Source organism: Orycteropus afer, unplaced genomic scaffold (assembly GCF_000298275.1).
Source record: "Orycteropus afer afer isolate SDZICR_OR568_19922 unplaced genomic scaffold, OryAfe1.0 scaffold00292, whole genome shotgun sequence".
In the NCBI taxonomy this organism is placed as follows: domain Eukaryota; kingdom Metazoa; phylum Chordata; class Mammalia; order Tubulidentata; family Orycteropodidae; genus Orycteropus; species Orycteropus afer.
Genome location: NW_006921879.1, coordinates 3765245 through 3786777, shown reverse-complemented (window position 1 = coordinate 3786777; position 21533 = coordinate 3765245). Strand labels below are relative to the sequence as shown.

The 21533-nt window shown below is 44.5% G+C and overlaps 1 protein-coding gene across 1 annotated transcript in view; it reads left to right on the top strand.

Annotated features, from left to right (window-relative positions):
- The window catches only part of ACIN1 (apoptotic chromatin condensation inducer 1), a 31400-nt gene extending 10590 nt beyond the window's left edge, over positions 1 to 20810 (top strand). Inside the window, 15 exon segments of the mRNA XM_042782357.1 lie at positions 367 to 455; positions 1387 to 2664; positions 3113 to 3331; positions 3841 to 3956; positions 12008 to 12149; positions 15608 to 15650; positions 16820 to 16953; positions 17051 to 17203; positions 17753 to 17894; positions 18222 to 18367; positions 18794 to 18901; positions 19042 to 19149; positions 19391 to 19715; positions 19818 to 19918; positions 20490 to 20810. Of these exon segments, the coding sequence (XP_042638291.1) occupies positions 367 to 455; positions 1387 to 2664; positions 3113 to 3331; positions 3841 to 3956; positions 12008 to 12149; positions 15608 to 15650; positions 16820 to 16953; positions 17051 to 17203; positions 17753 to 17894; positions 18222 to 18367; positions 18794 to 18901; positions 19042 to 19149; positions 19391 to 19715; positions 19818 to 19918; positions 20490 to 20810 (3425 nt within the window).
- Positions 20811 to 21533: the final 723 nt, after the last annotated feature.

The following is a 21533-nucleotide window of genomic DNA, read 5'->3' as shown; positions in this document are numbered from 1 at the left end:
GGACACAGAACTTAGTGGAGTCTTGAGCTATGATACAGAATAATGAACACTTTATAGAAGTAAGTACATTTGTATTTCTACATCTTTGCTAAATAGTATGAAACCTCTGGGAGTTATTTTACATTTATTTTATATATACATTTATAGTCTGTGAATTGATTTTAAGGTATGGAAATATTCCAGATGTGTACAGCAGTAAGACTGTAACCTTAGAGCCTCATGTAGTCTTTTTATTTCAGCATAGAAGTCAAAGAAACTGATATAGATAGGTATTGACCAGCTCATATGCTATGATTAAGTTTTAGACAACAGCCATGACTGAGCGTTCATATCATGATTCTGAACTGCTTTTCTTTCATTTGATAGGAAAGAGCTCCTCTGTTTCTGAAGAAAAAGGTGAATCTGATGATGACAGACCAAGGAAAGGAGAAAGACGATCATCTAGAGTCAGACAGGTAACTGAGATAACTTCTAAAGCATCCGTCCTTCTTTAGGTAATGCTTTGGGTATCTCTTGCCTAACTGCAATAAGGGGCCAGTCTCCTTCCTCCTTCCTGGCCATGGCCTGTAGGCATGCAGCCATAAAGCACCTGTTCTGGATTCCCAGCCCTTAACGCAGCCTGAGACTGCAGCTCACAATTGCTGTGGGGTAGGGAGTGAGGAAAAAAAGAGGCTTCAGAGAGGATGTTTGCAAGAAGTATGTGAGGGTTTAATGACACCCCAAAGTGAGCACAACTGGGCCTGAAGCCTCTGCCTCAGTAGGGCCATGTGCTCAGCCAGGCTCCCAGCACCCTTACAGGAAGTCCCAAGCTTGCCTGGAGGGTGCAGCAGGATCCAGAATCGGGTACAGAGCAGGGCTTGCAGGGGTAGGAGTGGAACCCTGGAGAAGGCTTCATAAGGGAAGCTCTGACCCAGCACTGGAGGAAGGTAAAGTGGTTAAGCCATGGGCCTTCCAGTCACATAGCTCTGTTTTATCCAGCTTTGTCTCTTCCTCTGCAGAGGAATAATCCATAACTGGACTATCACAGTGATCAGCACATCAGTAAATCTTGGCTTTCATTATTTCTATGATCATATATTCTAAATAAAATCAGATGGATGGTCTGGAAACAGGAAAAAAAAAAATCCTCTGTTTTTGCATAATGCCAATTTTTCCATAACAACCTGGTCTCTAGAATCAAACCATGTTGACAAGTGAGGGGTGGGTGTATTTTTATTCCTCTAAGAGTCCATATTAATCATGGTTGCCTACTTTCATACCTGTTTCTGTGTTGCTGAGAGTACATATCATTGAATTTCTCCTTCCTAGGTGTGTCTTGTGAGATTTTTTTCTTCTGATGATGATTGTGAGCCAATATTTGGAGCCATTGTATGTCTTTTATTTCAGGCAAGAGCAGCTAAACTCTCTGAATGCAGCCAGGCTGCTGAGGAGGAAGAGGATCAAGAAGCACCTTCCAGAAATCTAAGGGTTAGAGCAGATCGAAATTTGAAAACAGAGGAAGAAGAGGAGGAGGAAGAATTATTTTTCTCCTTTGAGGAGGAGGAAGAGGAAAATGAGGGACAAAAATCAAGAGAGGCACCAATCCTAAAACAATTTGAGAAAGAAGAAGAGGAGGAGGAGATGTCCAGAGAAAAACCAGAGGAAGTGATGGATGAGCGACCCAAAACCGTAAGATCCCAGGAACAGGAAGGGTTAGAAAGAGGAGGGAGAGTGACAAGGTCCCAGGAAGAGGCTAGAAGAAGTCATCTGGCCAGGCATCAGCAAGAGAAAGAGATGAAAGCAGCTCTCCTTGAAGAGAAAGAAAGAGAAATAAAATCTTTGAAAGGCTTAGAGGAAAAATCAAAGTCCCCTTCCCCTCCTCAGTTGACTGAAGATCTGGAGAAGATCCCTCTTGTGCTACAACCAGAACAAACTGCCAGTGAGGAGGAGACTCTCCCACCTTTACTTACCAAGGAAGCGTCTTCCCCACCACCTGATACACAACTCCGGAGTGAAGAAGAAGTAGAGCCCATGGAAGGCCCAGCACCCCCTGTTCTCGTTCAGTTATCTCCTCATACAGATACTGAAGCCAAGGAGCTATTAATATCTCAGCATACTGTCCAGTTGGTGGGATGTCTGTCCCCTTTGTCAAGTCCTGCAGACACCAAAGTAGAATCTCCTGCAGAAAAAGTGCCAGAGGAGAGTATCCTGGCTCTAGTTCAGAAAAACACACTGGCTGAATCCTCAGTACAGAAGGGTCTTGAAACTGAGTCAGAAAAATCTGCTCAATTACTGACTCTAAAAATAGAAGAATTAGCACCAGCCAAAGGGATCACTGAGGAATCTCTGAAACAGCCCTCTTTGGAACAAAAGGAAGGCAAAAGAGCTTCTCATACTCTTCTCCCAAGCCACAGGTTGAAACAGTCAGCTGACTCTTCATCCTCTAGCCGGTCTTCCTCATCTTCATCCTCCAGTTCTAGATCAAGATCTCATTCTCCTGACAGCTCAGGCTCTCGATCTCACTCACCCCCAAGGTCCAAGCAGAGAGATGGATCCTGGGCATGTTCTCACCCCAACCCTTGTAGTAGACCCAAGATGGGCTCCAGATCAACATCAGAGTCCAGGTCACGTTCCCGTTCACGTTCCCGTTCACGTTCCCGTTCAGCATCAAGCAACAGCAGAAAAGTGAGTATTGGCAAAATCCTAGGTGCATTGATGTCTGTACTCTAGGGTTTCTTAATCCCCAGGAGAACCAATCATAATTTCTGACAGGACTGGGAAAAGCCATTTTTTAGTTCTAGTTCTGATCATTTCTCCCTCATTTCAGAATCTTTTCACTGATTTCTATGTGGGGTCCTTGTTCATTCTATGTCCAAAGAAAGAATTCATCTACCAATTTCCACTGGACATGTCTTGTTACAGTGCCAGCCACACCTTTTTTGGGACTTACTAAATATTTCTGTGATAATCTAGGAGGTAGCCAGGGAGATTGGTAACTCAAACAGGAATAGACATAGGGATGAAAGATCCAAAGTGTTAAACTGAGTCAGTGAAAGTTGGAAAATTCCATGATCTACTGAATTTTTACCATATAAGATAATTTACCATATGATACTTGATTTCATTTCTTTAGTCTCTAAGCCCTAGAGTCTCCAGGGACAGCAGCACCAGCTACACTGAAACCAAAGATCCCTCTTCTGGTCAGGAGGTTGCAACTCCACCAGTGCCACAACTGCAGGTCCTTGAGCCAAAGGAGAGGACTAACATCTCCTCGTCCTCTATCCAAGTGAGGCATATGAGCCAACCTGAGCCAGCTGAAAAGCGTGTGACCCAGAGGTTACAACCTGAGCGGGTAGGCTATTAATGCCTTTTTCCTCCTCACACACCCCGGACATGGAGGATTAGGCATGATTTTCCATTTTGTCTTAGCTATAAAACTGAAAAGTTGGTCTGGACAAAGTTCAGTAGAAATGTAGAAGGTTGGAGATAACCTGTTAGATCCCATTTAACTAATTTCCAACTCCCTGGTTTATGAAAGTTCTACTTGATGCTGAGCATCAGAGTTCTCATCTCCAGGGTCTTCGTGTCAGTTCTTCCTTAGGACTCCATTTTTTCTCCCTTTTCTCAAAAAGAATTGAGTTCTGATCAAATGATTGCTGGTGTGGGAATTCTTGAAGATCCTGTCTTTAAACCGTATTTCATCCCGTTTTACTTGCTAAAAAGAAATAAGATATACAGAGTTGTGTATGGAGCTGGTACTCTCTATGTCCTGCCCTGCCTTTTTCAAGCTCCAGAATAAAGAAAAGGAAACCAATCAGATTTAACTACTTTGCTATGTTTGTTTTTGCCAACTCCTAACAGGGGAGCCCAAAGAAGTGTGAAGCTGAAGAGGCAGAGCCACCAACTGCCACACAGCCCCAAACCTCAGAGACTCAGACCTCTCAGCAACCAGAATCAGAAAGGATTCAGCACACTGTGTAAGTGGCTTATCTTGACTGGGGTATAACAAGGAACTAGGAGTGTGGGATAGTTCTTTGCTCCCTAGGGTTCTTTTAGTAAGCAATCCTAGCTTCCTTTTAAAACACTGAGGCAGAGCTTTATCTGGATAAAAGTTTAAACCTCTGTTACCATGTTGGGAGCAGCCGCCAGAAACTTGTAAGGTATAGATGGAAAAGTGGTGGTGGGGACATGAGGAAATCCACATCTGGGATCATCTGACCCAGAAGGCATAGCCTTCTGCTTCCAAACTCAGTGTAAGGGAATTGGCTCAGAGCATCAGAGCTTAATCTTTAACTCATTTATCAGTTTTTTTCTGAGCCTGAGAAAGCAGTTTAATAAAGGATATTGACAAGTTAGGAGCTCTGGTGGTACAGTGGTTAAGGCATTCAGCTACTGACCAAAAGGTAGGTGGTTCGAACCTACAGGTTGCTCACTCTGCTGGAGAAAGATGAGGCATTCTGCTTCTGAAAAGATTTTACAGCCTTGGAAATCCTGTGGAGCAGTTCTGCTCTACCATAAAGAGTTGCTATGAGTTGGAATCAACAGTGGCATTTGGTTTGAGCTTTTGGTATCCTAGTTAGCTCCTATAGCATTTAGTACAGCAGATTACATGGTCCATATTAAGTCAGAAGTTTATTCCTGGGCCCCTAAGATCCTTCGATTGTTCTTACTGTCTTTGTAATTAATGTGAGTTTTTTAATCTTTATTTTCACTCTTAGAAAAGTACTTCTGTATTAGGTTAAATTTGTACTTGAACAAGTGTGTCATTCATTATTCTGAGCTAGCTATTACAAACTAAGAAGCCATTGAGCCAAAATTACTGACTTCAAGGTCTCCTAATGAGGTTTCCCATGAGAAATGAGAAAGTGAAGCATTGTGGAAATAAGGTAGCTTAGCTTTTAGACCTTAGGAATCCTGAACTCTTTTGGAGAATATCCTCTGTTGACAATTGGGTCAAAGTTTTCCCTACTTGTTTTCATGTCATTTTAACACTAATAATATCAGTGTATTCTCTATGTATAATAGTCTAATAATTTACACTCTCCTGGAATCTTTAGACTGTCTTGACCCTGATTTTTGGAGGGCAGGTGATATGATTTGTTACCTCATTCCTCTGTGTTTTTAATGATAGTTTTACATTCTTTATTATAGCTTTTGCCCTGGAATATACCCTTAACCACTGTCTGTTCTAAAATTCTTGCCTCTGCTGCCATCTTGTGGCCATTTTATTTTTTGTTTTAAAGCTAAACATTCACTCCATGTCCTTTGAAAAGTTTTTATTTTTCCCTTTTGGGGGTGGGTACCTTATTCTTTGGAGATGGGCTTTTCTTCTAGGAGCATAAAGTGAAAACTCACCGGATTCTGGAAGGTGTTCAGGATTCCCCAGCTACACCATCGATGAGGAAATGGGGTATCATCTTCCATATGCATCAACCAGAGATAATACCTGCCCTCTCCTCCTTTCTCCATCCCATGGGAATACAGCATGCCCTTGTATAATCTCAGTGTCAAAGTGGGTATTGATAACCTGATGCTAATTGGGCCTGAGAAACTGCCTCCTATATACCTTGAGAAACAAGTAATTTTCTAAAAAGCCCTTCCTAGCCCTAAAATTCTGTGAGCCTATGAGATCCTATCAACAGAAAAGCTCTTAATGCTACTTTGAAACTATTTTATTTCTGGACTTTCTGATATAAGTCCAAAGCAAATGAAGCTTGGAGTCCTATACAGTCATGCATTGCTTAACATCCATGATACATTCTCTGAAATAGGACGTTTCATGATTTGGATGTTGTGCAAACACCATGTTAATATACAGGCAGTCCCCGGATTATGAATGTCCAATTTACGGACAACTCATACTTATGAACGGACTGCCATAAAACCTACTGTATTGAAATTTTGAGTTAAATATGCACAGTGGTTTGTAATAATGAACACATGCACTCCTTGTGATACTCATGAAAACACTGCATGGTTTTATATGCACAGAAAAGTAAAATATATACTATTACCAAGACAGACATTTGAGTAACTGACATATGTACCTGTTCCAACTTACCTACAAATTTGACCTAAAGACAGACTTAGGAACGGATCTCATTCATAACCAGATACTGCCTGTATAACTTATGGGACCACAGACATATATGCAGTCGGATGTTGCCTGAATGGACATTATGTGGCACGTGACTGTACAGAGTGTTTCTTTCCAGGTAAAGGTGGCTTTGATCTACAGTTTATGACTGAGGTAATCTAGTCACATTGATCCTCACAGGGTGATAGGCAAGTGACACCTTGGGCAAATACTGAGATTGTCCATTGTTATTAGGCAAGGTTCAGTGGAGCAGCATAAAGATTAGAAATGAAATCTGAGCTCAGAAGTAGCTCACACATACTCCTCTTACCTGCTTTCTCTCTGCCTGCCTGCCAGATGGTCTATTCAACAGACTAACTGAAAGATAGGCCCAAAGGTCTAAACTCATAGGCTATTCTGGCATTGGATTTGGTAAACAAATCTTTAAGAAGTTTGCTTATATTTCTGGTAAGAGTGGGATCAACAGACTCAATGGAAAAGACCCTTTGTGGTTTAACTTTGGTTTTCCTGTCTGTCTCAACAAAATGTCACATGACTTTAAAAACCAGCTAGGGCATACTGATTTTTAGTAAAGTGTTGGAAAGAAAAAACTAGACTTTATTGCAAGGACTTCTCACCACTTAGAAGAGATTCCCTAACTTTTTGCTGTGCTTGGTTAAATCCATTCTGATTCTGATTATGCCCTGAGGAATGCTAGGTTTATGAGGTAAGGCTATCTTTTTCATTGTTTAGAACAGGAATTTGTGAGCTTTCAGTCTTATTTCAGTTGAGCCCTATTCCAAAATCCAGTCTTCTGCCTTCTATAGGTATGACAAAAATGTTCTCCTACAGCAGAAAATAATGATACTTTCTTCTTAAATTTTAAAAAATGAAAAATGGGTGGATGGGGGAGAACCTCGTGTAGGCAACTTACCATCACTCAGCAGTGTTTGACTCAAACTGAATTTTTTTCTAGATACACCCTTCCTAGCAGGCAATAATGACTTTAAGGCTCTTGGCGCTATGTGTGTTTGTCCTTTTGCTTGTTTAAGAGGCAGAAAATGGCTCTTTAAGCCAATATGATAATGTAATTGATATTCTCTAGGGGAACTACAATATCAGTACCCCAAATGATGCATACTGAAAAAGTAGAATTTGTTATCAGATTCTGCTCACTGAGACTGACAGACAACCCAAAAGCACATTGTCCTTGGTTATCATGGAACTGGTATGCTCTTTAAGAGTATTCTATATTTAAATTTCACTGCCTGAGGGTAGTCAGGTCCCAGTATTTTTTATTAAACTTTTACATCATTTCCTTAGCTCCTTAGGAATTCTTAACATAACTAAAATTCAAACATATGCCTACAGAAATTTTATTTTATTTTACCATTAGCTTTTCTGAATCTCATTCATATTCAGATATGAATTGTAATGTGATATTATTAGCCTCCAAGTAGTTCTGTCCTTTTCTTTTGAGCTACAAATGCTTTCTTTGGGCAGAAATTTTCCCCCATGGTGCACTTTCTCGCATTTTTCAAATATGTTAGCAACTGTTGTGCAAAAACTTAAATAAGGGGAAGAGAGTTGCCTTTTGTCTAAAAGGGAATACAAAGAAAAGCTGTGTAGGGCTTTAACACGTAGCTAACGAGTTTGAGACTGACCTTGCAAGTAGTTGAAGTTCCCTTTTGAGGGAATTTCAAGGATTCCTCATTATCTTCTGCAAATAAACTCTTGGGAATTCTTTGATCTCACAAAACTAATTGTGGGGAAATAGAAGGTACAAACCTCTATTATCTTAAGAAGGATGAAGAAAACATGGGGAAATTTTATTCTTGAAAATTTTCCAGTCACAGAATTTTCCCTTCAAGGAAACCACTTCTTGGGGAGCTGAAAGTATTTCAGGACATTTGGGCAAGGGTTTTTTGAGGATGTTCTAACATTCTCTGTGGGGATTCTATCCAAAACAATTTTTGAAGGAAAAAAACACCTTTTAGTTCATCAAGTATTTATTAAGTGCCCATTTTGAACCCATGATGACACCCTAATTCAGATATATTTATTGAGCAATTCTTGCCTTTGTGGAGCTCTGCTGGGGGGTGGAGAACACCTAAATCAGCTGTTTATTATACAGCGTGATGGGGACACTGCTGGAAAAGTGTCTCACCGGTCACTGAATGCCTTTGCATTAGAGGAAGAGCAGTTTTCTCTAAGGAAACTCAACCCAGAGGTAGCATCAAATGAGATAATGGCCTATGAAATGTATGTACATTTATGCATATCCTTACCTTGATGTTCAATGTTGTGCAAGCCAGACTATAAGAACTTGACTGCTAACCAGAAGACGGATGGTTCAAACCCACCAGCCACTCCTTGGAAGGAAGGTTGGGCAATCTACTTCCGTAGTGATACAGCCTCAGAAACCCAAAGAGGGGTCTACGTGAGTCGGATCCGACTTGACAGCAGTGAATCGAGATAATGCTAGACATTGTTCCATGAGATAGATATTGTTATTATCTTCATTTTACAGATTGTTGTTGTTGTTGTGTGCCGTCAAGTCGCCCCCCGACTCATAGCGACCCCTCCTTGGGTTTCCGAGGCAGTATCACTACGGAAGTAGATTAAGGAACAGATAAACAGGATCAGAAACATGCCCAGTATAAAACAGCTTGTAATGGGGTAGGGCCAGGACTGGAACCTAATAAGTGTGACTTCAAAGTCCTCACTCTTTATTTTTTGTTAGTTTACGCATAACTTAAATTTTACTCTTTTAACCATTTCCAGAGTCCTTACATTACTACATTACTTTGGAGGAGGCAGGGACCACTATGTGAATGAGAACTTTTAAAATATGAACATGACACCTTTAGCATGCAGTTGATATGTAGGTTTAAATTTTTAAGCAGCAGAGAGGAAATTTTAATTCTGGCTGAAAACTCCAGCATTACAAATGAGAATACTGAACTGTTAAATTAGCAGAAGCTTGTCTTGAACAGAGCCCTTTGCCGCTAGGATGCAAAAGGAGCACACCTTTACAGTTAACAAATAAGCATTTTGAGTTATTACTCTGTTTCAGAGAGCTTTCTTGAATGGTTAGAGTCTGCTTCCCAGTTCCCATGTTGTCTAGTGACAATACCTTAGTTCCTGATCACATTCTGCCCAGCAGCTGCTTTCCCCCACCTCCTATAATACAGCCCTCTTGCTTCAGTGTCTCATGAATCCTCTGCCTTACCTATTTCAGAGCCCTCACCTTGGAGCCCTTGCTCCAAGAAGTAGCCTTCATGCTTCACCTATCCAAGGTCCCTATGCCCTGTTTATCCTATTCCTTTCTGATTCCAGTGGACCCTGGGGCAGGGTGACCTTATTAAAAGACTGTATGAAATAAAGTTGTGTGTCATCTCTTCAGAGACTCCCACCCCCTTTTCTACTGGTACTTTGAAAAGGAATTTTCCTTGCTCTTACACTTCCCTTCACCTTCCCTAGAGAAAGAACAGGTTGGAGTAGTAACACGTGATCATTTCCAGGTGTGAGCAGCCAGTTACTATAGTGATTAGTAGTGCCAGTTCCCATCCCACCCCCACCTTGAGCATCTGACTGGTTGGATCTGGTTTCAATGTTCTGTGCCTGGCTTCCTGGGTAGAGGGTGGTAGGCCATAAAAATTGCTCATGCCCCTCCCTTCTGTGTCTTTTCAACTTTGGCTTTGTTATCTTCTTTAATGCATTTTTCACTCCCAGCTCTACTTCCCTTCCCTTCCCCTTATTCTCTGGAATCTTACAAGCAAGCAGCTGTAACTTTGTATGTCCTCTTTACCCAGCCCCCTCCCCCACCCCCTCAGAAGACTAGGAGAGAGCACCCTCTCCCTGTGGGGTTAGGCCTCGGTAGCTGCTGTAACCTGAGAAAAGAAGGAAAAAGGCCAGGCCTATTGAGCCAACAGTCCGCTCCCTGAGGCCTGCCAGAGGATAAGAGCCTTGCTCACTTAGCTCCCTCCCTCTTTTCTTTCCCCTCCCCTGCTGCAGCAGGGCCCTCCCCCATCCGCACACACGGGCTGCTGGGTAAGTGGCAAGATGGCTCCCCTGCATGTCTCCGGCTGATCGCTGCCTCTCCGCCAATACAATAGAGCCAGCCACTACCAGCAGCCTGGCCCTCTTCCTCCTCCTCCTCCAGAGAGACCAGTCCAGCCGAACTCGGGGTTTGCCGTGAGGACCTAACGCTTATCTCTTAAAAGCCAGATCTATTTTAGCCTCCCCTCAGCACCACCACCTCCTCCCCTTCCATTTACCATTTTTTTGGATTCCCCAGTTGCTGCATCTTAATTTTCTCTCTCTGGATCGGGTGGCTGGGGAGGAGGTGGTGGGATCTTGGAACAAGGAAGGTGTTTTTTGTGGTTTTTTTTTTTTTTTTTTTAGGATTTTTTTGTTTGGTTTTGTTATTTCTTCCATTCCAGAAAGGGATAAACAGCACTTCCAGGGGGAGAAAAAAATCATGTTATCAGAAAGCAAAGAAGGGTGAGAGCTTCACATTTCCACGTATTCCCTTTCCCCATCGCTCTAGTCCACCTCATCTTCCTTCTCTTCCCCATGACTTCCATTCCGCTTTTCGTTTTGATTTGTTTTCAGTCATTCTGCTTTCCCCCTTTGTCCTTCCTGCTCGATTTCTAATTGGCCCCACTTGCCCTCTCTGTGTAGGAAATAGGTAATTTGTGGATAAGCTTTTTCTGTAGATTTAGGCAGTTGAATCGCGTGTTTCTGTGGGGGCCTGTTAGCTGGGGGCACAGTTCCGATTTTCCCCTCCCCCCTTCTCATGCATCCCTCCCTGACTGCTCCAGGGAGGCTGTTCTGACCTCTGAGTGTCAGCCTGTCGGGAATGCTGGATTTTTTGGTGGTTATTTGCCTGGGAAGGCTTGGTTTCCCTTCTATTAAGGCTTGGCCCCCGGTCATCTTGATTTAATTTTCCCCCAGTATTTGGGTGGGGGTGTGTGTGAATGAGCTAGGAGTTAAGGGTGAAAACAGAAAAAAAACATGGGAAGATAGTTTATCTAAAGTAAATCTGGAACTCTGCCTGAAAGGGAAAGCTAACTTGTCTGATTAAGAGTGGGGATTGAGTGGGTTCTGTGTTTGGGGGGGGAAGATGTATGGTGTGGGGGAGGGTGTGTCCTGACTGGGAGGCCTGCTCTCTCTATTTCTTTGAAGTTGGTGTGAGGGAGTGGGAGAATCTGAATGAAAGCTGAAAGTAAGGAGGGCTTTTACATCTTTCAACTGAACTCCTAAAAGTGGCCTGATTAGTCTCTGAGATTTCAACTCGGTCAACAGTTTCAGTTTTTCTTTTTGGATGAGAGGAGGTGCATGTTGACTGGTGAACCTTTACCAGCCTTAACTTTTCTCCTTGCCACCCCCAATTTTCTTTATTCCTGGTGTCTCCAGATCATAGAGGTTAGCAGGAATTTACTTATTAAGCAGTTAATGAGATGCAAGGTTGGGATCATTTGCTACAGCCATGACCGTATTTTCTCATCTTTTTAGGGAATAGGTTTCCCTTAGTTTCTAATGCTGTTTTGTTATATAAAGTTACTTGTAGGCAGGGGGATAGGTTGTGGTCAAATCACAGTCACTTTTATGGAACAATTTTCAGAGTGGGATGTTTCTCTTCATATAAGAGTACTCTGGTGAGTTACCTCAGAACAGTTGGGAAGCCTGTCCCCCCACAGATAAACAGCTTTATCCCATCTGGGCAGTGGGTGGATGTGGTTTCTGTGATCCATGCTTTTTACCCAAGGAAAACGGTTTCTCACTTTCCCATAGGGGTTAGATTTTTAGTCTGATCTGAAAAGCTGCCCTCCAATCCCACCCAAGTGATTAGGCATGGGGGTTTCCTCACCTAAAAGCTAATGTCTTGTTCTCTCTTCCCCTTGGTTCTTTCTTGCCTTTTTCTCCAACCTCTTCTCATACTGTCAGTGAGGAGAAGGAGGAAGTGAACATGGACACAACTGAAAACAGACCTGAGAATGAGGTTCCAGAGGCCCCTATGCCTATTGCAGACCAAGTCAGCAATGATGACCGCCCTGAGGGCAGTGCTGAAGATGAGGAGAAGAAAGAGGTAAATATCCAAACCACTTGTTGGGGTGGGTGGGCAGGGGTGGACCTAGGGGAAAGAGTAGCCCATTCTGGTGATCCTTCTTACACAGTGGGATAAGTTAAAGGGAGTAGGCAGGGACTTGGATCAGGATTAGGCCAACGGAGAATTCGCTGGTTTAGCAAGGGACACCCGTTGTGATGTGGACAGGGCTCATTCATTCATTCATTCTTTCATTTTTGGTGGGGGTAGTGCAGTCCAGATTCCTGGAATTTTGTAACTAATTGGAAAGTCAGTTAATGGCTGTTTATCAAAGACCTAGGCTCAGTTTTTCCAGCTCTCTCCTCAAGCTTCCTAGGGTGTTAGCCTCCTGTAGCTGTCCCTCCTTTTTAAAAGCCTAGTGGAGCTAAGCGCCACCTAGTGGATTTTGGTGGTTCTCACCAGATTAGCCATGTTGAGGAATTTTTGTTCATTTGCCCCCTAGTGGTTTCTTTGCAGACATATATCTACTTAGAAGCCAGGATCTGGGATGAACCAGAAAGCCCTTTCTCAGTATCTGTGATCCCTCTACCTTCTTTTTGGCATATATATTATATTGTCCCCTCCACTCCATTCAGGGTGTTCCCCCCATCAGAGCCAGCAAAGTCGTCTTGGCTCTTAGAGAATTAGAGAAAGAATTAGCTGGGTTTGGGAGTGGGGTGATGGGTGGGAGGGACTGTTGTGTGTGTAGCCTCTCTGGTGTGTGTTGCGGGGGTTGGGGGCCGGTGAAAGTGATTTGATGTGCAGAATATTATTTATTACAAGGTCCTTCTTCCCCGTAAAACTTTGTCCAAGTACCTCATGTACGGTAATCCGCCCGTAAAATATAACCCTGCCCAACTGGCCAATCGCTGATGCCGCCTCTTCCTCTGGACCCACCCGCTGCTACTGAGCTGCCCAATCAGAGCCGAGTCTGCTATCCAGGTGTCTTGGCCAGAGAGGGGGCACGTATATGGGCTCCTGGCCTCCCTTTTGCCTCCCTGTCTTGCTTACATCAGGGGGCCAAGAAGAGCACTGTTCTGGAGAGACTTGTATTGAGAAAGCAGAAAGCATTTGGAATGGGGTGGACTTGCATCATCTCCCTACTTGGGACACCCCAAGAAGAGCTTGTATCAGTGCTGGGGCGCCTGCCCACATGCCCTTGCCTGTTTGAGGACTGTGGGTTGCCTTGTTTGCTACAGACTGTTGGGATCCCCATCTAGGGCACCAAGACCTAAAGAGTCAATGTTTGTCATCACAGTGTCATGCTGTAAAATAACCGAGTGGGGCCCTCGACTAAGCTGTGACGACTAGGAACCCTGCAGAAGAGTCTAGGGTCTGAGCCCCAGGGATTTAATGCTGATGACAGCCCATCTCGTGTATCACCACTTGCTCATCAGATGGACTTCCCTCTGGTCCCTGTTGTACATGGTGAAGGGCCGCATGTTGGTTGCTCCAACTTCTCCATCCCTGGAGGCAGGGGTTCATCCTTCCACCTGACTGGAACCGCTGTCTCAGCTGGAGTCCTTGAGCAGATACCACACGCAACTCTCAGAAGAAAAGTATTCTGACCTTGCAGCTGATCATGTGCCAGGTCCTGGGGATACCCACCTTGTACCCCAGGCTACCTTCATCAGAGGCTCCATGATCCCACTCGGTGAGAGGACCCCCTCCCCAGTTACAGGCAGAGGAGAAAGGGACTCTGGAGTCATCACCTGGATTCCAAATATTGGGTGGTGGTATTGCTGCAGTATGCTACTGGTGGACATACGGTCCTGCCTGCCTCTCACGATAAAAGGCAAGGATCATTCCTGCTACTCACAGGCCATCTCATCAGGGACTGCAAGATGATGCCCCTCCAGGGCTGGGACTGATATTTCTCCCCTTTTCCCCCTCTACCCCTGGCTGAGCCTGGCCACCACCAGTGAACTGTCTTGACATCATGGAAACTGGGCAGCGTCCCCCCACACGTTTCCCTCCCGCCCCCCCTGCGCCCCTGGGAGGACTCTGGCAATGCCGAGCTGACTACCACGCCGTGCGCCCACCTTTTTTGCCAACCCAACCCCCCACCAATTGCACAGCGCCTAGCAGGGAGGGCTCATTCTGATTGGACCGTCGGTTGACTAGATACAGTACACAGTGAGGTGCGATTGGCTGAACTGAAGATCCCAGGTGTGAGATGGTACCTGGAACATTTGTCATATTCCTAGTTTATTTTCTTCTTTATTTTCTTCTTCTTCTTTTTTTTTTTTCCCCCCCTTTTATATCTTTAACTTTTTTCTTTATTTTCCTGATTTGTTTATTGGATTTATTTATTTATTTATTTATTTATTTGGTTCATGTTTTTCCTGTTTTAATTAAGATCTTTTTTTTCTTCTCACTAACTTACCCATCAAGAGCGGCCCAGCTAGGGGTCAGGCTGGCCCTTAATGGAGACCAAGGAGACTTGGTTAGACAACACAAACGGGGCTGGGGGTGGATGGGAATAAATGGATTTCATCAAGAGGATCCTACCCTACCCTTTAGAAGGATAGTAGGGTGGTCTTAGTTTTTCCAGAAATAAGCACTTAAATCTAAAAGTTTTCTATCCACCTTTTCTTTCCTTCTCCCACTTTTTGCTCTGTCCATAGTCTTTCTCCCACTGAGTGTTTTGGGCAGATACTTGCCCCAAAACTGCTTCTGGTCCTTGGCAGAGCCCCTAAAGCATCAGCCCTGATTGGTGAGGAAACAGACTCTGCTAAGAACCACGTAAAGTGGTTGGAATGTCTGAGAATCTCCCTGAGGACAGTATGCCCTTAATAAAAACCTTCCTTTACTAAAGATCCTTTCAAATTCTCTTGTTGGCACTTGGCTCATGAGCCTTATCTCCAGTGAGTCTGGTGTTGCCCTTTTCCACAGTGTGGTGAACATCTGGGCAGTCTTGACAATCAACTGTCCAAGTGACTCGATGCCACTGTCAGAGGAAGTCAGGCTGGACATGAGAAAAGGAGAAGGACTGCCTTGTTAAAGTTGCCATCCCAAAGTTGGTTTCCCTTATATCCTTGTGTTTTCCTCAAGTTAACAAGGCAGGACCCAGGAGGACTAGATACTTAATTCTGGGCACAGCTTATTGGGCTTGTTGTCCTTTCAACACAGACGAGAAGAGGGCATGAACAACATCTTGGAAGAGCTAGAAGGCTACCTAATTTTTATGCCAGCTTATTTCTGGTTAAGCTAATACATAGGTGTGATATGGACTAGGTCACTTTTCCCTGCTGTGATGTTTAGTTTTATTTTTTTTCTCTAACTTGCATTGATTCTGCTTTGTTTTTGCCGTTTGCCGCTTCTGTTTTGGTCTCTGTCTGTCTCTGTGTCTCTCTCTATGTGTCTTTGAAGCCTATGCTAAGACTGCCATCTAACCTCCTCCCCCCCCTCTCTGTGGGGTGTGTCTCTTTCTCTTTTTTCCCCTTTTCTTCTCTATACAGAGCTCGCTGCCCAAATCATTCAAGAGGAAGATCTCCGTTGTCTGTAAGTCTGCCCCAAATCCCTGATAAAGGTCAGAATACCATAAAAATCTGAGTTCATAGGAAACTAGATTCCCATTTTCTTTACTGTCTTTCTGTTGGCCTCTCCCATCCTGCTCCCTCCCCCAATGAATCTGCATTTTCTTGGCATATGCAGGATTCCATTTTGAAATTCAAAACTGTAGATAATCCTATATCCTCAGTCATGTTCCTTTCTTACCACCAATGAGATATACTGTGAGTTGTCAACAGTGTGTCCTAGATGCATTTATCTTTTTTAGATACCTGAATACTCAAAACTAGGAGTGGGTTTGAGGAACTCCTTTATAATGGTGAAGATTACCAATATACATTTTATTCTATAAGAGCATTTGAGAAAACGAAAGTGTCCCGTACCTTGAACAGTAACTTTGTGTGTGTGTGTGATTTGGTGAAAGTTTACAGAGCAAGTTCATTTTCCACAAAGCAGTTCACATACACTTTGTCTCATGACATTGACTGTAGTTTCCCACACTGCAACAGCTCTCTTCCTACTTCCTGTCCACAGTTACTTCCTCCCTGTGTCCTTCCCTCACGTGTACTCCTGCCCCCCAAGCTGTCTCCCTGGGCACACACAGTCCTTCTATTCTCCCATGATTGATCTCTCCAAGGAGTTTATCTACCTAATGTAAATGTTCAGTTCATTGCAAACAGTAACATTTTTTAAACATTTTCCCAACAGAATTTTAGATTGACAAAAGTATAACAAGATTATAATTTAAATATCGATCTATGAAAATTATCCTAAAGGATGCCCATATCACAATCATCTTCAATTAATTTTAATTAGATTTTAGTAATCCCTTAATCATCTTGTTTCTTCTGATTCCTGTTTTTCTATTCTGCTACATTACGTATGTATACCTACGTAAAACCACTAAAAGTTTAAACTGCTTAATCAAACTAGTTACCGCTCCCTTGTCCTGATGAATAGATGAGTTGTTTCTACCTGTCAAGAAGTACCTCCAGTCCTTTTATTGTTTACTCTGAAGCCATGATTTCCCCGGTCCCCAAACATGATTTCCTTAACCTTTTACTAAAACTCCAGCCGCAGGCTGCCTAGTGGGTGTTGTGGTGTGAACCAGCAGAGGGCCCGAGGCTGTCTAACTGTTGGGTCCTATTTCTTGGGGACAGCAGCTACCAAGGGGGTGCCAGCTGGAAACAGTGACACAGAGGGGGGCCAGCCTGGTCGGAAACGACGTTGGGGCGCCAGCACAGCCACCACACAGAAGAAACCTTCCATCAGTATCACCACTGAATCACTCAAGGTGAGGTGGGAGGAGCCAGGGAAGGGAGGATGAGACACATTAAGGTGGGAGTAGACATGGGCCCAGTGTAACGGGGTGGGGGGTATCTGTGTCCCAGAGCCTCATCCCCGACATCAAACCCCTGGTGGGGCAGGAGGCTGTTGTGGATCTTCATGCTGATGACTCCCGCATCTCTGAGGATGAGACTGAGCGTAATGGTGATGATGGGACCCATGACAAGGGGCTGAAGATATGCCGAACAGTCACTCAGGTAAGGCTTCTGTATCCCATGTAGGGGGGAGGGATCAGTGGACATGGATCAGGCAACTGAGGAGCTAGGATAGAGTCTTAAAAGGGAGATCTCCCTGTACAGAGGGTTTGGTTAATTGGCACTTTGATTTTAATGCCTCTTGTCCCTTAGTTCAGGCAGCAGTAAACTACCAAGTCTAGCCTGCTGCTTGTTGTAAGTAAAATTTTACTGGAACACAGCCACGCCAATTTCTTTATCCTTGTCTATGGCTGTTTTTGTACTATACTGTCATAGTTGAGTAGTTGCAACAGAGACTATATGGCTCATAAAGCCTGAAATGTTTACTGTCTTGCGCTTCACAGAAAAAGTTTGTGGACTCTTGTCTTAGTTACCTTCATAGCAAAGTTGGCACACTAACAATCCCAGTATCTGGTGGAGATGAACTTAATAAAGTATCTCCCCAGTGGAAGGAATATCCTAGATTGATTCCCTCACCAGGGAACCAGAAGCCAAGAATATGCCAACTTGTTTACACAAAACAACCTCCTGTATTGTCTGATACCTTTAAAGGTAGTACCAGCAGAGGGCCAGGAGAATGGACAGAGGGAAGAAGAGGAAGAAGAGAAGGAGCCTGAAGCAGAACTCCCTGTAGCTCCCCAAGTTTCAGTAGAGGTGGCCTTACCTCCACCTGTGGAGCATGAAGTAAAGAAAGGTGAGTGACACGTGCAAATGTGACATAATGCAACTCCCTGAATTTGCAGAGCACTTTATTTGGGTCTCCTTTAAGTCTTTTAAGATTTTCTGCTGTGTTTTATGTATCTATCTTACCTCCCTCTCCTGTTAAGCTGCTTAGGGGGTAGGTTTGAATCTGTTTAGTCTTTGAGTCTCCATAGTGAGCCTAGCCGTGCACAGTATCTTGCACATAATGGGTGCTCACTACATTCAGACAGAAAAATGACTTGAGGGAATAAAAGAAAAAATGAGAAATGGAAGCCAGCATTACTTCCTACTAAAAGCCATTTGTATTTTATTTTGCTAGTGACTTTAGGAGATACCCTAACTCGACGTTCCATTAGCCAGCAGAAGTCTGGAGTTTCCATTACAATTGATGATCCTGTCAGAATTGCTCAGGTGCCCTCCCCACCCCGGGGCAAGATCAGTAATATAGTCCACATCTCCAATTTGGTAAGTCATGGTTTCCTACAGTCCTGCCTTGTTTAGGGTTAATAGTTTCAGCTTTGTACTCCTGCTTCCTAGGTTCTGCTGCTAAACCTGCCAGTTACTCATCCACTGACCTTGAGCAAGTTACTTAATCTTTCAACTTGCTTCCTCATCTGAAAAATAGGAATAAAACAGTATTATTTTCTAGGGTTCTTTTGAGGATTTCATATATGTAGAGCATTTAGCAGAGGGCCTAGCACATAATGTCTCAGTAAATGTTATCACTCTTCTCATGCTCCTACAAGAGGGTTTGTAACTTCTGCTCTCACCCACATCCCTTAACCCCTTGAAGCTGTACTCTGGTGACAGCAGCTTGGGAAATTTTAAGACTATGTACTTGAGTATTGTTCTTGCCTTATTTGAGTCCCTAAAAGTCATTTTCATTGGCAGGTTCGTCCCTTCACTTTAGGCCAATTAAAGGAATTACTGGGACGTACAGGAACCCTGGTGGAAGAGGCCTTCTGGATTGACAAGATTAAATCTCACTGCTTTGTAACGGTGAGGAGAAAAAAACTGATTCTATAGGTTATGGCATACATTTCTTTTTGTGCCCAGTGTGGCACATACAAGGGCATTCTGGCAAATGGGAGGAGTTGGAGCTATATTGTGATCTTCTGCCTTCTGCCTTCCTCCACCAGTACTCAACAGTAGAGGAAGCTGTTGCCACCCGCACAGCTCTGCATGGGGTCAAATGGCCCCAGTCCAATCCCAAATTCCTCTGTGCTGACTATGCTGAACAAGATGAGGTGAGAAACCTAGGGAAAGGAAGGAGGAGGAGGGGTAGGGGAAGCCATTACCTGCTGGATTCCAGCTGAGATCCTGACTAATCCTGCAGTCACTGAGATTTTGTTGTTCTTCTCCCTCTGCTTTGGTTCCGTTAGTTGAGCCATGAGACTTCAAAAGTCTCTGTACCTCTGCTACTGGGCTCCTTCAGTGGGAGTGATAAAATCTCCATCCTGACTGTCCTTGTCCCTCCTCTACCCACAGCTGGACTATCACCGGGGCCTCTTGGTGGACCGTCCCTCTGAAACTAAGGCAGAGGAGCAAGGGGTCCCACGACCCCTGCACCCCCCGCCCCCACCCCCAGCCCAGCCACCACAGCATCCCCGGGCAGAGCAGCGGGAGCAGGAGCGGGCGGTACGGGAACAGTGGGCAGAGAGGGAACGGGAAATGGAGCGGCGGGAGCGGACCAGATCAGAGCGTGAATGGGATCGGGACAAAGTTCGAGAAGGGCCCCGTTCCCGATCACGGTCCCGTGACCGGCGCCGCAAGGAACGTGCGAAGTCTAAAGAAAAGAAGAGTGAGAAGAAAGGTACTTAGCAACATGTGCCCCAGTAGCAAGTGGGAAAGGGACCCAATGGGATGGGACACAGAGCCATATGCTTCAAATCTGATTTAATTTATTCCACCCCAGAAAAGGCTCAGGAGGAACCACCAGCCAAGCTGCTGGATGACCTTTTCCGCAAAACCAAGGCAGCCCCTTGCATCTATTGGCTCCCACTGACAGACAGCCAGGTAAGTGTTGCCCTTCCTGACCTGCTCAAAGTTGCATCGATGCATGGGGTCAGTGCAAGGGGGTGGAACTGAGCATAACACAAGGTATGCCATAGGAAAACCAAATGCAGAAAGTTCATATAAAGACAGGAACTGAGGTTTTTGTGCCAGCCAAGCTACTTGGAGCTTAATTTTAGTTAGCTGAGAAATCTGCATTTTATAAACTCATCCATTTTTCTCCGATGAGCCTTTGGGAGTTTTAGGCTTATATACCGAACTAAAGAGAAAAGATATGTTCATATTTAGGGTACAGGTAACTAGGGAAGTGACAGAGTCCTGTCACAAATGGTACAGCACCTTTTCTACAAAAGTTGGAGACTTGGAAGGAGAAGAATGCTGAGATAGGGAAAGACATGATTGCTAGAAACCCCCACTTCCCCATTCTTGCTTTAGTTTTATTTTTTTCATATGGAGACAGAAGAAAAGCTGACGGTGACCCTGAGCTAGGAATGCAAGTATCCAGATGGACAGTGCAGGACTAATGTGGGCAGGGCTAAGATGCCTGTTCTCTGCCTTTCCTGCCTGGTTATAGATTGTTCAGAAGGAAGCAGAGCGGGCTGAGCGAGCCAAGGAGCGGGAGAAGCGGCGAAAGGAGCAAGAAGAAGAAGAGCAAAAGGAACGGGAGAAGGAAGCTGAGAGGGAACGGAACCGACAGCTGGAGCGGGAGAAACGTCGAGAGCACAGCCGGGAGAGGGACAGGGAGAGAGAGAGGGAAAGGGAACGAGACAGGGGTGATCGAGATAGGGAAAGGGACCGGGAACGAGGCAGGGAGAGGGATCGAAGAGACACCAAGCGCCACAGCAGGAGTCGGAGTCGAAGCACACCTGTGAGGGACCGGGGTGGGCGCCGTTAGCTGGGAAAAGACTAGAGAGAGCTGTGGACATCAGCCACCCTGCCCCAGGGGGTAAAAGCCACAGAGGGATAGGTACAATCACCACCACCCTGGAACCAAGGGTCTTTCACACGCATTTGCCCAGTGCTGAAGTATGGCTGCCACCTGTCCCCATGGAGCAGTGGCCACCACCACCTCCTACACCCTAACCTATCTTGGGACTTAGTCCTTTTCTCTCTTGTTTAGCATTGTTGAGTCTTTGAGAGGGAAGGGCTAGGGAGGGAGGTGATTGGCCCAGAGGTGAGGAATAGCCAGGTACCCTCAAGCCTCTTGTGGTTTTCTCCATCTTGCTCCCTTGGGTACTCAACACCCTCCTTTTGGGAACAGCCGGGGCCAGGACTGGGTCACCTATGAGCTGAATCAGCATCTCTTCCTGAGTCCCGGGGCCCCTGCAGTTCCCAGTCTCTCTTGTCCTGTAGCCCCTGCCTCTTACCACCAAGCCCACCGGTTCCACTTTATATCCACCTTTTCCTTTTGTTCATTTTTTATTTTTATTTTTTTTTTATTATTATTAAATGATGTGGTCTATGGAAAATAATAAAAAATCTGACTTAGTTTTAACTAGTGTGTGAATGCTTCATTGGGCAGGACCCATTAAGAGCCAAATAGGATAGCCTTAGCATGGAATGCATTGCTTGCATTCCATACGCCCTACTTAGGCTGGTTCCTGGAGCAGACTACCTG